This window comes from Lepisosteus oculatus, chromosome 1, assembly GCF_040954835.1.
Source record: "Lepisosteus oculatus isolate fLepOcu1 chromosome 1, fLepOcu1.hap2, whole genome shotgun sequence".
NCBI classification, from domain to species: domain Eukaryota; kingdom Metazoa; phylum Chordata; class Actinopteri; order Semionotiformes; family Lepisosteidae; genus Lepisosteus; species Lepisosteus oculatus.
The window spans coordinates 32,101,525-32,119,641 of record NC_090696.1 but is presented as its reverse complement, the minus strand read 5'-3'; the positions used below and the strand labels follow the sequence as shown (position 1 = coordinate 32,119,641).

The 18,117-nt window shown below is 35.7% G+C and overlaps 1 protein-coding gene across 2 annotated transcripts in view; it reads left to right on the top strand.

Annotated features, from left to right (window-relative positions):
* The window catches only part of focad (focadhesin), a 92,814-nt gene that overhangs the window by 18,664 nt on the left and 56,033 nt on the right, over positions 1–18,117 (top strand). For both annotated transcript variants that reach the window (XM_069189288.1, XM_069189290.1), the window contains 7 exons: positions 1,148–1,249; positions 2,378–2,585; positions 3,860–4,066; positions 7,036–7,123; positions 7,278–7,474; positions 8,479–8,739; positions 17,748–17,852. In XM_069189288.1, the coding sequence (XP_069045389.1) occupies positions 1,148–1,249; positions 2,378–2,585; positions 3,860–4,066; positions 7,036–7,123; positions 7,278–7,474; positions 8,479–8,739; positions 17,748–17,852 (1,168 nt within the window). The remainder of the gene's footprint in view (positions 1–1,147; positions 1,250–2,377; positions 2,586–3,859; positions 4,067–7,035; positions 7,124–7,277; positions 7,475–8,478; positions 8,740–17,747; positions 17,853–18,117) is intronic.

Below are 18,117 nucleotides of genomic sequence, written 5' to 3'. Positions count from 1 at the left end.
AGTGGTGTTTTATTGGATTGAAGATCATGTTTATATATGCATTTATTTCTTTCATTTAATTTTAGTTTACTGTATTAAATTACATCCATTATTAAAAAAAAGATCTGGTACTGATTATTTCTCATTCCGATTCCTGTTAATACTTTTAAGTGTATCTGTTTAGCAAAATTCTACCTGCTTAATCTTTAAGCCTAAATCACAGTGTGAGACGTTATGATGCACAATCTTTATTTTTTGTTCTAAGGGATCACAAAAACATCACTTCCTTAAAAATAAAAGAAAAGCCTTCAAAGCTACCTGATTTGTATTATATTCATTACTTCACAATTGGTTAAAGAAGTTCCAGTAGGTAACTGCATGCATAGGCTGCAAAGGAACAAGAAAAGAGATATAGGAGCCTTATTGTACAGTCAAAATGTTGTCTCTTTTCTTTTTTTTTCAGCATGGTACAAACCTTTACCTGTTACTTCACAATTGGTATTTTTCTGTTTACAGATTATAAGTGTGCATTCAAAGCTTGTAACTTTTGTTTATTATACATCAAGTACACTTCTTAGAAAATAACTGCAAATAACATAAAATGATAATACTGTGTGATCTGATTATCTGTGCAATCTGTAAAGTTAGTTTAATTAACACCTTTTCCTTTCATTTTACAACAGGACCTTTTTCTTTTTCCTTTTTAAAATATTTAATAGAAAACATTAATACTGCACATTAATGTTGTTTTCCTCATATACTTTCTGGTACACCAGCAGCAATAATTTTTATTCAGCAGCTTATCCTTCAAAAGGTAAAGAGTTGACTTTCACTCCTTTGATCAGTGGGGGAGAACATGCTTAAGTTGCAATTTTTCAGTTTCAAAATATGGTTTCAAACGGGGTGTAGAATCTGATCTTTAGGATTTCCTTGGCTGACTCTTCCAAAACACCTTTGTTATCTCTAGTTGGATATCTTTTTTACCATACTGAGTAGTCAGAGATCTGAGTTTCTGTCTGAGATAGTTTTCACTGGCTTCATGTGGTTTCCGAAGCTGGTGGAGTGTAAGGTAAGATTCCTATGGTTTTGAAGATGGAGCCCTGTTTGTCTGTGTATGATTTATTTGACAATCCGATTATCTATGGTTGTAAATTTGAATTTTGTGCAGAAACCCTCCACATCCATATGTTACCATCTTGGAAAACCGACCAGACTGCTGGCCAGTCCTTTTGAGGGAGATTGGCGACTACATACAGCAGTGCATTAAAAAGTAAGTGATCTACACTGTTGTGTAACAACAGGTGTGTGAAATCATTAAACATCACAAACATTCAGATGCTTTTTACAGTGTTATTCAGCCACTTTTCAGACTTTTTTACTAAATCATTAGATCGTTGTTTTTTGGCTAATTTGATGAAAAGGTAGTTTGATTTGTATTTGTACCATTAGCTGAACCTTATATAACTGTGATAATACTGTGTAATTCAAAGTTAAGGCTAAGGTTCGATTTGTTTGATTTACATACACATTAATGCTGTGTTAGGAATATGATTAGTGATCCCCAAGCAACCTGAGCGAGCTTGAGCGAATGTGCAAAGAGTAATGGGCAAAACATCCACCAGCCTTGTGTGGCTGTAATAGCTGCCAACTGTTCTGTCAACAAATATTATTTTCAGGGGTCTGAATATTTATGCAATCAACGCATTTGTTTTCTGTTTTAGATCTTGTTGAAATTTAATGTAGCTACTGTTGGTCTTAAAAGAATTTAATTTGAGTGTTCAGGTACTGAATATTAATTTAAAAATGACACAAAGTACTCTAAATTGACTACCTGTGTTATTTTGTACGTTATGAACCATGTCTATTACCTGTGAATTGCATGTTAGTCGGACTTTGTACAGCAATTTGCAGAAAGGCACACTTTCTTCTAATTTAAGCAAATTGTGATTGAGGTGGTGTTGCACTATTTACGTGGCGGAGCCGAAAGTTGCATTATGTTTACCACATTTGAAAAATGTAACCACGTGGCAAATCTTAATAACATTAACTTCTTTTCAGAAGTTAAATATTTTTTCTTCTTTTCATGCATTCAGCTGTTTGTAGTTAATTAAACAGCAGTAGTGTGATCATTCAGTTCAGTATATAAAAGTGTTACACATTATGCTATATATTGCACAGTTGTAGCACTCTTACTATATTTTATTTGGTCAGCTTCACTTAATTTTTGTCTATTATACTTCTACCATACAGAACAAAATCATTTTAGATATTACAATCCTTATACAGTATATGCAAAAAAAACTGAGGTAAAGTGAAGTTGTTGTTGTGCAGATGAAGTTTGTCAGAGAATTCTCACATCTGACAAGATGAAAATAATGATGCCTTCTTCTTGCTGTAGAATGGAGCCTGCCTATGTGGCCATGCTGACTCCATTCCTCAGGTATGTGTACTGTGAGCCCCTGCACTTACCTGAGCATGCCGAATTCAGACAGAACCTCCTCAGAGTGCTGGTGCCACACTGCCAAGAAAAAGGCGAAGAGAGTGAGCCTTCCTCGGTGGCGCAGTGTGTGATTCGCTCGCTCTTCGATCTGATCCCACATCTCCAGGTAAGCTTTAGGGAACGTTGCTGTCTTTCAGTTTGAGGTGAAATGCAGGTTTTGGATACTTAAGGATGTCCATCTCCTTTTAACTATTAACTAACAGATGTAAGATGAGAAGCATGACAATGAAGTCGCATTGAATGACGGCTCCAGTCAGTTCACGCTCAAACAAGAGCCTCACTCACCTGATTCCATTATATCAGTGTAAGAGTCAAACACATGTTTAGGAAGGACTAGCACACATTTCATTACCTGACTAGTTTGTAAATATCACACACTCTTGTAAATAGGACATTGTAAGCTTGTAAGCGATTCTGGCCTTGTGTTATTGGTGTTAGTGTTCTGTGCCTTCTCTCTCTTCTCCCATGTTGCAGTGTCTCTACCAGTAACATCTAACTGTATGTCTTGTCTAGTGATGGCATTTTTTAATTGAAAAGGAAGTTGGAATTGAACGAAGGATGAGAGTTATGTCACTAAGTAGCAACTTGAGGGTGTGATTTGTGAATTATCATGAAATGTACAGTAATTGTGTTTTTTCTGGGGTGGATTTGGAGGTTTGTTTTTTCATTCCTGTGTGCAGAATTTAAAGCCTTACATTTTTTTGGCCACTGTACTCCAGAGTTCAGTTTTTCCTTTGTTACTGGATCAGTTGCCATTGACAATAAGCAAATGGTTGAAATTACAGAGTGACCCAAAGATGACCTGTTTGTAATGTTGGTGAACAGAGAGGAACACAGGGCATCTGTCTGTCTTCATCTGTATCTCTAGAGATCTTGGGTTTGTGTTTCTAAAAGTAAACTGTGGGTTACTAGGAGTGTTAAAAAAAACGAATCTGGTTAGGAGTTAGGATTTCTGTTTTTTTGCTAAAATAATAAATACATAGTATTTTTTAAATAAATATGAATTATAGTAGTAATAAATAATAATAGTAATAAGTAGTATTTACTAATGAAGAATGAATCTAAGTATAACAAGCACTAAAAATATAGTTCATACAGGCTTTCCCTACTTGAAGACTAGCGACGTTACAGTCTTTTACAAAATAATCATATAATAGTTATTGTAGTTTAGAAATGAAAAAAAATAACACTATCATCTTGTATTATAATGGTAGAAGCACAAAAGTTATAAGCATCCTATCGCAAATGTGTCATAATGTCCTCTAATCTTCAAGCATTTACAGGAGGAAAAAAAATAAAAAATGAGTGATACACAAAAGACAATTAATTAAAAGGTTAATTAGTTTACCTAGTCAATAACAATGTGTTTTGTTTCTTTAGGTTGTCACTGTAACTCAAGTGGTGGAGCTGGGTCTGTTTGTGAAAGAGCTCTCCTCAAATTTGCTGAAACATGCCAAGTTTTGGAAAACAGAGCTGTGCCAGCTGTCACTCCAGCTGCTGTGTGCCTGTGAGCTCAACTTGAGGATCACTGGCGAATTCTCAGCTTTGATTGACCTCATTGAGAATCATCTTGAGGTCTGCTCTGAGGTGAGGAGTGACACGCGTGCTGGGCGATATGGGAGTTCTTAAAACAGCCTTTACTTGCATGGTTGGCCAGACATTCAGTTTGTGAAGTGGGTTTAGTCTTGCTGAAGTGTTGTGGTGATGTGTTTTGATATGGCAGAATAAATCAAGCCCAGTAAGAACTTCCATTTCATGTCAAGAGCAGTCAGGAAAAGCTACCTTAGAGATTTCTCACTGTTTGATACATGTTTGCATTGCAAGAGTAGTTGGAAAAATTTACAGGAAATATCAAAAGGGAAATATTATGGTAAGCTTTGGGTCATCGGTTTAGTGAGTCATGCAGCTGGGAGATTTGAGATGTTTTCTGCACTGATGTGGCTGGGGACACACAAATCATCCAGTTTGCAATTGGTTGGCACTGCTATAATGAGATTTACTTGGCAGTGACTAATGTCAGTTCCACATGTGGTAAATCCACTAAAATTTGATTAATTCTGTGACCTTTCAGCTGTAACTAAATGGAAGGGATCAGAGCTTTGTTCACTATGTGTGAACTTGATTTGTTTTGATTTGATTTGTTTTTAAGAATCACTGGTCATTATATTGATTGTCCAGAAAGAGCTACACTGGCTACTACACTGTCAAGAGCTGGGTGGGGAACATAGGCTAATACTTCTTTAGTTCCCCTTTAATAACTAGCTCTGCACAGGTATTACTATATGTAAGACAGGGGAGAGAGATATTTTCCCCTTGGGTGCAGTATCATGACCACATTTGCTGACATTTTTGAATAAGAGGAAATAGGATCTTTCAGTGTTAAACTAACAGAAATTTCAATAGCAGTGTTGTTTTTTTGGAGAAAAATGTGAAATTGAGAGCTCTTTGACTTTCACTTTCTTTCCATGGGTTTTCATTTCATGGATTTATTTTATATGTTAGCAGTATTATAATTCTGTACAGTGTGTTATATATACTGTATATATACAGGTATATATTTATTTTCTTGCATGCTATGTTCTTTTGGTTCCCTGTCTTTTATCAGTAGTTCTACAAATTAAACATATTTTTTAATATCTTTTCGGTTTAACGGTTTGTGCTTCCAGCTTGAATTGTCGCATTTGCACAGTAGTTTCTAAGTAGAATCCAGTTCACTCTCTATGTGACAGCCAGTGTGAAGCTTATCGTATGGTTTGCCTCAGGCTAAAGAAAGTCTTAATACTGAAAGTCTTAATGTTTACCTGGGAAATTTAATAAGGTGGATGAAAGGAACCCACATTGCTTTTAGAACATAATATAGCAGTATGTCATTGTAAAATATTGGTGGAAGTAAGGATAATTTGCTCTCAAGCAAACCACTGACAGCTTTATAGACACAGGTGTGTGTCCCCAATTTTCTTGTACGCTGTATCATTGTGATTATTTTTAAGGTCAGTCTGGTTGTGGTGAGATCAGTGTCACTCTGTGTGAGGTTATTAATTATTCGTTTTACGTTTCTTTTTCTTTCTCTACAGATCGGTTTTTTATGTTATTTTAAGGTGTTGCTAATTCAGAATCATCAATTCAGAAAAGTTCAAAGTTTCCATCTAAATAAAGCTTCAGTACATTTCCAAAATAGTTGGTGGAGAATATAGTACTGGTTTGTCTACATAAAGCTTAACTGCTCAACTTGTAAGACCACACAATAACCTTAGGATTGTGCATGGGGAAACATTCATTTCTTTTTTTCCAGGCCTGGCATAATCTATGAACATAAGAAAAAATCCAAATGAGATGAGGCCATTCAGCTCCTCTAGGTTTTTTTTTAACTGTTAGCATTTAATTGATCTGAAGCATTTCATTATTAAGATTATACAGTACATAATTATATTACCTGTATTTTTTACTCCTGGTTTCAACTCAGCCAAATCTACCATTAAGGTTCTACATAGTTCGACAGCCCAAATACATTAGTTCAGCACGGTGGTGCTATATTACTGTACATGTTTTGTAAATTGTCTCAAGATACAGAAAAATACCTCATATCTGATAACCATGCATCCAGAAACGTCAGGCAATGGGAAAAACATTTAAAAAATCCTTGTGATAGCGTAAGTGAATCCCAAATGCACCACAGTGTTTTACTTACCTCCCACCCAGAAGTCTGAGCGCATTTAAGTATAAATGTGCAAATACTTTTATGTTAGGTGTTGAAACTAAAATTGAATTTATACTTACGTGCTCTGGATTAGGGGATGCCCAGAGGATTGTGAGTAACATTTTTTTGTTTTACCATATTTACATTATTATACTACATCACTTTTAATTTGATTTTTTTTATCATTGTGGTGTTGTCCTAATAATTTTGCTTTTGGCTAGGTATCACTGTATTATTGCATCTCACCTATCTGAAAAACTCCTTGCTCCTTCTCATGCATTGCTTCTTCTGTTTCAATGTGATTATAGTTTAAATCATTATTAAAATTATTCACTTACATCATTTGTAATTCTAAGTGCAACATTGTTGGAAGAGATGAATAATTTTGTATATATACAAATTATTTATATCTTGCTAATAGCATGCTGCTGTAGCACTTTGATATCAATCACTGATGGATAAAGAACCATTTATTTTTAGGAACAAGTAATAGGTTTATTCCATGCTGAAAAGAGAAGAAAGAAAACGCAATGTTTCGGCTACACCTGAAGAAGGCTCCACGGCCGAAACATTCTGTTCTCTTTCTTCTCTTTTCAGCATGGAATAAACCTATTACTTGTCCCTTTGCAGCCTACGCATGCTGACGCAGCTACCCACCTGATTTATATTTAGGTTGTGTAAAAACATTTTACTACCCACTATGAGACACTATCTACAGCGTATTGTATCAATTCTTACAATTAAAAAAATGTCAGATTTTCATTGGAGAGAGTTTTATTGAAATATAACTGCCTTAGCAATTGTCTATGTTGTCCAGAAAGCATTATATTCTATGTAGGAATTTTTGTTTTTATTGCAGGACTTCCCATCAGAGCAGATGATAACTGGACTAGCGTTGCTCCTGCTGAAGGCTCCTGCAACACAACAGATAAAGATTCTTAACCTTGGTATGAGAAAGCCTTTTAACACCTTAGAGCATATAACTGAAGTTTAAAAAAACTTTAGTAGCTGTGAGATGTTTTTATTTTGGCACTGCTTTTTTCTACTGAAACGTCCGTAATTCATTGACTATATCAACAAAAGATTACTTTTCCTATGCAGCTTTCAAGATCATCACCTCTTCTGAGATGCCGGTGTTACCTGCAGCTGCCCCTATACTGGTCCTTCCCTTACTGCAGATTCTGTCTTGTACTGCACTCATGGAAGCTTTATCAGACAGCCAGATCAGGGAAACTAATCAGCACCTGGCTTCAACTCTCCTGCAGACTGTGCAAGGTCACACCTTCAGTCAAAAAGAGGTATTGAAGCTGCATTTTGCCGGTGATGTTCCAAACTTGCACCGTAATACACATAATAATGCTTCTTTTTCAAGTGTAAACACTGAGATCAAAGAAAACAGATTGCTTAAGAACAAAATCACCCTTGGCTGGATTGTGGATTAAATGTGGTAAAAAGGAATTAACATTTAAAACCTTGAGGGTTTACATGTGAGACTCTCAATTCTAATGCAAAAAGCATTTTGGAGCTTGTCCATACAGCACTAGAGCATGTTAGTTATAAAGTACTTTGGAATTTATCAGTGAACAAACTAACTGGGTGATGAGAAATTCCAAGTATAAATTATAAAGAGTTTCTGAATTTTTTTGCGTTTGTTTTATTAAGTCATTTAGCTAGTGAATTTGCTAATCTGAGGTTGGTGAGGCTGTAAAGGGAGCAGATTGTTAGAGGACATCATTTGTAAAGCAGTGAGGTTCTTAAACAAACACAGTGCATGCATGTTCAGATGTTGTTATTAGTGCGATCTGCATTAATGTTGTGTACTTAATAACTCCAGTTATTACAATGAAAAATATATGAAGTAAATGATACATTCCATCTTGTCCTTGCCTTTTTTCTTTATAAATAATCTAATTTCAGACTGATTAATGTTTACAATTTACGAGTTTTTTCAAATGAAACATAACTTATGACTTCAAAGAAACTATCTTGCATGCTCTTGATATATTTTAAGTCTGGCCTGTGTCTTATTTATTATTAAAATACTCTTGTAGTGATTCAGGGTGTACCATATTCTAACTGAGATTGATTGTAACTCAAGTGCTGCCTTACTCTGTGGTCACGATATCCTGGAATAGCTGTATAATACCATTGTTTTAAAAGAAAATGTGCCACATTTGAATGACCCCACCCCATAATTGAACTTAATCTCATTTTAACATCTGGGATTGCTTAGTAGATTGTGTAAATTTGATTTCATTATACATATTAAGATGATTTTTGTTTTCTTTCTTGTTGCCATTAGGACACCATCAAACTTCCTTTCCCAATATGCAGCTGGTACAGCACGCTGCTGATAACGACAGACGCACTGCACAGACTGAATGAAGACCAGTCTGCTGCCTGCAAATGGCTGTTTTCTGTTCATTCGGCTCTGCCATTGAATGAGAGCATTCCTGAGCATGTTCCACTCCTTTTGTCCTACCTTATTGTCAGAGAAGAGGGAGAGGGCTTGGAAGTGGCCCTGAGAACTGTCGCGGAACTGGCCAAAGCAGATCCCTCACAGGTAAGAGCTTTTCAGTTTTGCTTGGAGAAGTTTCCTGTTGCAAAATGAGTGATGGCGTGCAAGGGTAAGGCAAACTAAAGTTCAGGATCAGAAGACAGGAGAACTGGATGGAAAACCTCACAGTGAATATTGTATGTTTCTAATGGATAATTTCTGTTATGTAGTTCAAACCATATTTACATTACTCCTATTCACTCAAATGTCTTTACACTTATATAAGGACTCTAGGCATGTTTTTGGAGATCAGAAAGGATAATCACCTCTTCCCTTTCTATCAGTCTTAATGTAGTTCATTTACTGAGTCCCTTTGACTCTTTCTGTTGTAAGAGTCAAATCTGGCATCTTCTGTCCAAATTAGGTTTACAGCAGAAGAAAAAAGACATGGAGACAAGTTGGAGAATTTATTTTGGACTTATTTTATAAAACAAGTTATAATATATTAAATGTTAATTTATATTGAATGTTTTGGGTTGGACAGAACATTTCAGGAAGCAAAAATAACAATTTCAGGGCATTGTTAACAAAGTATTTAAAAAAAATGCTTTGAATTAAACACCAAACCATATACATAACAAGAAAACTGCACTTTTTCCTCCCCTTGGTGAATTTTTTTAGTAGTCAGGATTGCTTCAATAAACTTGCAGTCTTTCCCAGTCTGTAGTTGTAGCTAGGGAAATAAAGTTGAAATGATGGGACTCATGCTGTGAAATCCCAAATCCTCTGTGCTTCCAGCTTTCACAGAAAAGGAGCAATCCAAAGTGGAGATTCACATGAAAATCCAGTTTGGGGAAGGCCACGTTACCATCCAATGTCAGTTCTTTAAAACATTTACTGTACATGTTCTCCAAATAACACACTTCTCCATTCATTACTTGGCCTGAACAGTATACTGAAAACAACAGTTTCTTCCGAGTGTTTTGTCTTTTTGGGGAATAGTGATTGTCAGTCGTTTATAAATACCTGGCCTTTTATTAGAAATTGATTTGAAACAATTTCTCACTTGGATACACAATTAATATTCATATTATACATAAAACAGTATATACAGTGCCTTGCGAAAGTATTCGGCCCCCTTGAACTTTTCAACCTTTTGCCACATTTCAGGCTTCAAACATAAAGATATAAATTTTTTATTTAATGTGAAGAATCACCAACAAGTGGGACACAATTGTGAAGTGGAACGAAATCTATTGGATTTTTGAAACTTTTTTAACTAATAAAAAAATGAAAAGTGGGGCGTGCAAAATTATTCGGCCCCCTTGCGTTAATACTTTGTAGAGCCACCTTTTGCTGAGATTACAGCTGCAAGTCGCTTGGGGTATGTCTCTATCAGTTTTGCACATCGAGAGACTGAAATTCTTGCCCATTCTTCCTTGCAAAACAGCTCGAGCTCAGTGAGGTTGGATGGAGAGCGTTTGTGAACAGCAGTTTTCAGCTCTTTCCACAGATTCTCGATTGGATTCAGGTCTGGACTTTGACTTGGCCATTCAAACACCTGGATACGTTTATTTGTGAACCATTCCTTTGTAGATTTTGCTGTATGTTTGGGATCATTGTCTTGTTGGAAGATAAATCTCCGTCCCAGTTTCAGGTCTTTTGCAGACTCCAACAGCTTTTCATCCAGAATGGTCCTGTATTTGGCTGCATCCATCTTCCCCTCAATTTTAACCATCTTCCCTGTCCCTGCTGAAGAAAAGCAGCCCCAAACCATGATGCTGCCACCACCATGTTTGACAGTGGGGATGGTGTGTTGAGGGTGATGAGCTGTGTTGCTTTTACGCCAAACATATCGTTTTGCATTGTGGCCAAAAAGTTCGATTTTGGTTTCATCTGACCAGAGCACCTTCTTCCATATGTTTGGGGTGTCTCCCAGGTGGCTTGTGGCAAACTTTAGACGAGACTTTTTATGGATATCTTTGAGAAATGGCTTTCTTCTTGCCACTCTTCCATAAAGGCCAGATTTGTGCAGTGTAAGACTGATTGTTGTCCTATGGACAGACTCTCCCACCTCAGCTGTAGTTCTCTGCAGTTCATCCAGAGTGATCATGGGCCTCTTGGCTGCATCTCTGATCAGTCTTCTCCTTGTCTGAGCTGAAAGTTTAGAGGGATGGCCAGGTCTTGGTAGATTTGCAGTGGTGTGATACTCCTTCCATTTCAAGATGATCGCTTGCACAGTGCTCCTTGGGATGTTTGAAGCTTGGGAAATCTTTTTGTATCCAAATCCGGCTTTAAACTTCTCCACAACAGTATTACGGACCTGCCTGGTGTGTTCCTTGGTCTTCATGATGCTCTCTGCGCTTTCAACAGAACCTTGAGACTATCACAGAGCAGGTGCATTTATACAGAGACTTGATTACACACAGGTGGATTCTATTTATCACCATCAGTCATTTAGGACAACATTGGATCATTCAGAGATCCTCGCTGAACTTCTGGAGTGAGTTTGCTGCACTGAAAGTAAAGGGGCCGAATAATTTTGCACGCCCCACTTTTCATTTTTTTATTAGTTAAAAAAGTTTCAAAAATCCAATAGATTTCGTTCCACTTCACAATTGTGTCCCACTTGTTGGTGATTCTTTACATAAAATAAAAAATTTATATCTTCATGTTTGAAGCCTGAAATGTGGCAAAAGGTTGAAAAGTTCAAGGGGGCCGAATACTTTCGCAAGGCACTGTAATAACAGGCTATATGTATAGGATAGAACTTTGTGTCTGTTCATTATTAATTCTGCCCATGTGACACATGAATAAGACTAGCATGTGTTAGCTTGCATGTAACTTACCTGGACAATCCTAGCCAAAAGTGAAAAGACAGGTTTTAGAACAGGGTGGGTGAAGAAGCCATGACTATTATGTACAGTGGAGTATAAACAGGCCTTCAGTCACAGACAACAACTTCATATTTTGGACATGTAAAAGTATTCGGATGAGACGTAAAACCGAGGTCCTGACTCTCTGTGGTCATTAAAAATCCCAGGGCGCTTCTCGAAAAGAGTAGGGGTGTAACCCCGGTGTCCTGGCCAAATTTCCCCCCTGGCCTTTACCCCATCATGGCCTCCTAATAATCCCCCTCTATGAATTGGCTACATTACTCTGCTCTCCTCCCCACTGATAGCTGATGTGTGGTGAGCGTTCTGGCGCACTATGGCTGCCGTCGCATCATCCAGGTGGATGCTGCACATTGGTGGTGGTGGAGGGGTGACCCCATTACCTGTAAAGCGCTTTGAGTGGAGTGTCCAGAAAAGCGCTATATAAGTGTAAGCAATTATTATTATTATTATTATTATTATTCAGTGCTCTTCTAGTGGAGCGTTTAATATAATTTGCTTTGTCATGATGCAGACTGGAAAAGAAAATTATTTTTCTTCCGTAACCTTTATAAGGGATTTTGTCACCATACTACTGGCATTGCCTTGCATATTCTTGTAAAATGAGTATAAATTAAAAAGAATTCAAGCTTTGATGACATATCCTGTACTAAGAACTATTAGTGTATTTTTTGACAGTTTAATTAATCTAATTTCCTTTCATTTTTATGTGACCTACTGAATTATACAGATTGTTTTTTCCTCTTTTAAGGGGTCCAATGTTTTTGGTGTGTTAAAGGGAAATTAAATTTCAACCATGAGTTCTACTAGAAAGAAACTTGGAGTGCAGTGCATTTGAGGCCTTGCCTTTCTCTCTTATGGATGATTAGTGATGTAGATGTTGTGGTTGCTAAGCAACAGGCAAGGTGCATGAAATGAGAGCGATAAGCACTTTATGTAAATAATCTCTTATCGGAGTTTGGGTTGCCTTGAAATGTGATGCATAAATGAGCATCTTTACATTCCTTAATATATTTGACTTTTTATAGGTTATAGTGGGTATTTTTGTGATCTGAAGAAAAATGCTGTAATTATAAAATACATACAGTGCAGAAAAAGCCATGGGGATATGGATCACATTTTAGTTTTTAGTTATGAAATCACAAAGGACAGGGCAAACTCTTGTTTTTTTAAACTGGTCTTATTATTAAGAATTATTAATTCTTATGAAGCACTGCCTGTGCTGGCATTTAGGTACTAGATGCTTAGGGCATTTAGGACCACTAATACACCATAAAGACATATAGACAAAAAAAGACGTCTTCAATATTAATTACATCTTAAGCACTTCTAATAAAGTGACATTTGTCAATATTTAAGTAGGAATTAATTTCTTTTTATCATTTTTAAACGAACTCACTACATCAGTAACCTTCTTTTGATATACAGTACATCATGGGATTGCTGGGGTATCCCGGGGCACAGATTCACGTGTCACCTCTTAATTCTATTATTCATGTTGTGGTTGCATATGTTATTCAAATTGTGTTGGTCACACTTTATTTCGTACTTTGTGGTCAATAGATCCTATGTCAGAGAGGACAATATATGCCTTTTCACAAATTTACTAATTTCTTGTCTTTGTTAAAGCAGTATGATGATAAATCTGTTTGTAGGGTTGGATGTGGTTTTTGAATGAGTATTTTGACCATTTAAATGTTATTTTAACAGTTTAGTCTCCTTATAATACTGGTGCTGATTACAAAAAATGGAAATTATAATAAAATAAATATAAGTAGTATTAGTAAATACTGAAATATTAGTAAGTATAACCTTTATTGGTTTCTGCTAGTGATTTTATTCCAGTTATTTCTGGTATCTGTTTTGGATCAAACCCAAACACAATTTATTGCTAAAACCCAAAATGCTTTTTGTTATGTTTATTAAGATACTAATTTGAATGTCTTATGTACCTTTGTTTTTACGCTACAGCCTGATTGCAATGTAAATATTACAGTTTCATTAAAATATTCTAGAAGAATATTGTGACCACAGTTTCCAGTCATTTTCCTGACTTTACTGTACAACATGTGCATTTCTAATATGGTCCATGCTACCTCTAGTGAACAACGCAGTTTGCCAAGTACATATTCTTTGCAGATAATATCTTAGCAGCAAATGCTAAATCGTACTGTTTATCTATTCTCACCTGTTAATGCATTATAAAATAGCTGCTAAATCACAGCCGTTCCAATATTTAATTAGTATCCAACCTGCTCAAACTCAAAGCTACTTAAGTACATTTGTATCCCTTCCAATGTTAATCATTTCATTATTTTTTAATAAGTAATGCATTGATTTCAAATGACATTTCATTTAACAATACTGGAATTGTTTGAACCAATTTGTTATTTGTAATGAATTAAATGACTAACTCTTGCCACTTATTCTTAAGGTTATTTGTAAACAGATAACATAATGTGGGGTTTTTGAAACTTTAGTTTAATGTTTGAAGTCCCTGCACTGTTGATTTGCTTGAATTAAAATGAGACAGGAAAAATGTTTGGAAAAGAAGTTGATACTAGAGTATGTTTTATTCTTAAATTCATGAAACGATGTACAAACTTAAATTAAAATGTCATCAAAAGACTATAAATGTTATGACAATTTATAATAAATTGTTATACTAATAATTTATTTTTAAAGTCTCAAAAACAAAACATTTCCCCTATCTCCCAGTTATATCTACTCCAAAAACAAGAACGTTCATTCACATTGGAGGATTCTCTTATTTCATGCAAAAAATATTATTCTGTTTAAGTGTACTGTATGTGCAGTGGGGCACCTTCAATCTAATGTCTACGTTCATAATGCACAAGCAGCGGTGCCCAGCCCTTGTCCTGGAGAGAAAAATTCAAGCAGGTCTTATAGGTCACCCGGAAATATTCAACTTGAAAAGACTTAGAATGTGAGTTTTGATCTATTAAGTAAATTAATGAGTTACTAGAGTTACATCAGGAATGGCCAGTATTTGCTTTTAAGAGCTACATCATGTTGGTATTTTTATTTCAAATGATCTCACAGCTATTTAATTAAACAAATCACTAGCTTAATTGATCTAAATAAATTTGTTTGAAGTCTTTACAAATTGATGACCTCTAACTCCTGCTGCTACTGTATGTGGCTCTCCATAGACCATAACTGGCCATCCCTACACTAAGATCTCACTGCCCCTAACTAAAATCTGCACTTTTTTTCAACCCATCTCCTGATGGAATTGGGCCAATTTTTTTAAGTTGCCGTAAAGTTAGTAGAAAACTGGTGGTTCTATATATAGGTGTGTGAGATCAAAAGATTGATTACTTCAGTTTAGGGTACCCAAAGTGCTTTAGCCTTTTATTTCCTTTTTTTGACTGCCAGTTTTTTTTCTGCCAAGTTTGTTTTTGGTGTCTCTTAATCAAACAGTGCCATTTTGTGCAAAATATGCCATTAGGTTGCATTCTTCATTCTGTGTACATCAACTGAAGAATATTAATTTTGTTTATAATGTTTTCAACAGGCAGTAATTTTTGTTGTTTTAAACTAAAAGGATTTTTGAAATATCACTGAAGGAAATAAAGTATCCACCTTCATCTATTATAAGGTTTAGTCCTGATTTAAGGGTGATTTAAACACCACCTTTTTTCCAGTTTGAGGTTGGACTAAAAAAAGGCAGGATTAGATGGTTTGATGAATTTTAAAGTTTGTATGACTGTAAGTGTTTTGCAAACTATACCCATTTCCATTGGGCTTGTCACCATTTTTTTGTAATTTGCACAACACAAGGTTGAATAAACCCCACTGCAATGGAAACACGAGGAATCATTCAGTTTGTTGTTTGTGCGGGTTATTACAGGCTGCAAAAAATGACATGCCTTTATGGTTATGCGATTTATTTCAGTTCTTCCGTACAGGGACTATTTAGCTACATATTGTATAATTTAAAGTTTTAGTAAAAAAAAAAGCTATTAGTGCTGTTTCTTCAAATGCAATTAAAATCATGTTTACCATAATGACTATGTCCTCTGCATCCAAGTCATAGCTTCAGTTGTGGCTGGTGTGCTGTGTGTTTTTAATCCTTCTGATTTATTGTTAACATTTTCTTGAACTTGCCTTATGTAGAGAAAGCTGAAGCGTGTTCTTGAACCGACATCTAAGCGCTAATGTTCCATCAGATGAGGTGGGGTAGGGGGTCACTAGGATGTCACAAAGTTTGAGGAGATACAAGTTACATTTCCCTTTAGGGTTGTTTTTTTAATCCAAGTTTTTTATCTAGAACTCATCTATTACTTATTAACAGGATATGTAGCTCTTGCAGGACAGTACTTGAGGGAAAATTTACCATTAATATTTGTTATATGGGATTTGTACCAGATCACCAGTATTCCTTGTTGACCTATTTCACAATTTATTAAGGAACTAAATTGAGGCAAAGATGATGAAGCACAGTAATCAACATTTAAGATAGGAAACTCTTGGAGTCCTTTGATCTTGGATGCCTAATGTTATCCTTATGTCTTATATTTCTTTCTTAAATTTCACACTGTATTGTACGGAAAATAAAATCTAGTGCCATACTTCTACCTTCATTACTTACCTTCAGCTGGAAACTTAAATTGCAAATAAATGTGCATTAAACAGCATGTGGAGAAACTTAACAATTTTACAGTGTTGTTGTTCTTTGGTGGAATGGTGGTGCAGTGATAAGCAGTACAGGAGTTCAATTCTCAACCTGGGGTGCTATCTGTGAGGAGTTAATCTCCCCGCTGTTTGCGTGTATGTCCGATGGGAGCTCCACTATCCTTCCACAGTCCAAAATTAAGTAGATTAATTTTATTCTGGCCCTGTTGTGAGTCTGTTTGCCCATTTATGTTTGTGTGTATATTTGGAAAAAGTGGTTAGAAATAGATGAATGAATGGATGTTGTGAGCCTTACACCCAAAGGAGGCTCCACAGTCGAAACGTGTTTTCTTTCTTCTCTTTTCAGCATGGAATAAACCTATTATAACTTAATTAATCCCGGCATCTCATCTGGCCATTGTTTGAAAAATGCTACTGTGTCGGCTTCAACAACAAGGCTGGACTGTTAAATCAATACCCCACAGTTGTTTGTGTGAAGGAGTGCCTTCCATTCTCAGGTTTATATGCACATACTGTAGTGTCCACTTGTTCTCTGGTTTGCTTTTCATTTTTTATTCTGAAGAAGTCCACTGGCTAGATTTAGTTTGGATTTTGAACACTTGAGTCAGGTTTCTTCAGTCTTCTTTGTGCAAGACTAAAACAAATGATTCTTTTAGCTTGTTAGTGTATGACTTTCTTTTTAGCCTAGTAATATATTTTGTTGCTGATTCCAGAGGAGAAATATCTGTTTTGCAACATTTTAAATAAAGTCTTATTAGTGCATTGTATATTTTAACATCCCTTGATTTAGGATTTATAATTAAAAGTGTAACATTTATCATTGTTCAGCTTTTTGCTTCTCTTCATTGTTTCGAAGATGTAAAGGTCTTGTATTTTTCTTCTGTTATATTGTGTTAACTATTCTACAGGGTTCACAAAAAGAACCCATAAATACACTTTTTTAATGATGATGCTGATTTTGAAGCAGGAAAAGGCAGATGTCTGTGGCCACTGCTGTAGGTGTTGGAAACACTCAAAAGCCTAAGAAGTATCAAAACACCTTTAGTGTTGATATTTTAAAAGACCCCATTTCTTGGTCTTATATTGAGTGCACTTCTGATTTCTTTAAATTTGAATGTGAACTTGAATTAGTAGGTGAAAAGCAGAATGAATTGTACGTCTGGAGGATGTAGTCAGTTTTGCATATATAACTTGGTAGACCCCATTGAATAAGAGAAACGACATACTTCTGTTTTAGGGTGTATCTGTTATTAAATGGTACATTATCTTTTATTCAGTTTTTATATAGCATAATTTATTGTTTATTTATTATTCAAATTAGTAATTCAGTTGTTCAGATTTGTGTCTTTCTTGCACAGTACGACATTTTAAGAAGCTTTGTTTCAAGTTGTTAAACATGGCAGAATATATGGCTTAGCAGCATTGATACTGTATGTAGATAGGAGAGTGAGGAACTGAAGGAATTTAATTGCTTTCTGACCAAAGACACACAAAATTGTTTTTGTTTGTTTTCTATAACAGGTTCCAAATCTTATTCCTGTTCTCATGTTCAAGTTGGGGAAGCTTTCTGACCCAGTCTTATCCTGTGCTGTGCTGTACGCACTGCCCAGTCTGGGGACTCACAAAGTAAGTTTATTATCCTATGTTATTTATTAATTAATTGACTTATTTGTTCTCTTTAGAAATAAAAAGGGTTACATTTCCATAAGGAATAGAATTGAAGTAATGGGACTAACCAGTCCATCACATATAAATAAATTTGAGCAGAATAATGTAATATGATGAGACAATTTCTCTGCAGTGACCATAAAAAGACTACAGGTTGAGAATCCCTTATCCGAAATTCCTGGGACCGAAAGTGTTGCGGATTTTGGATTTTTTCGGATTTCGG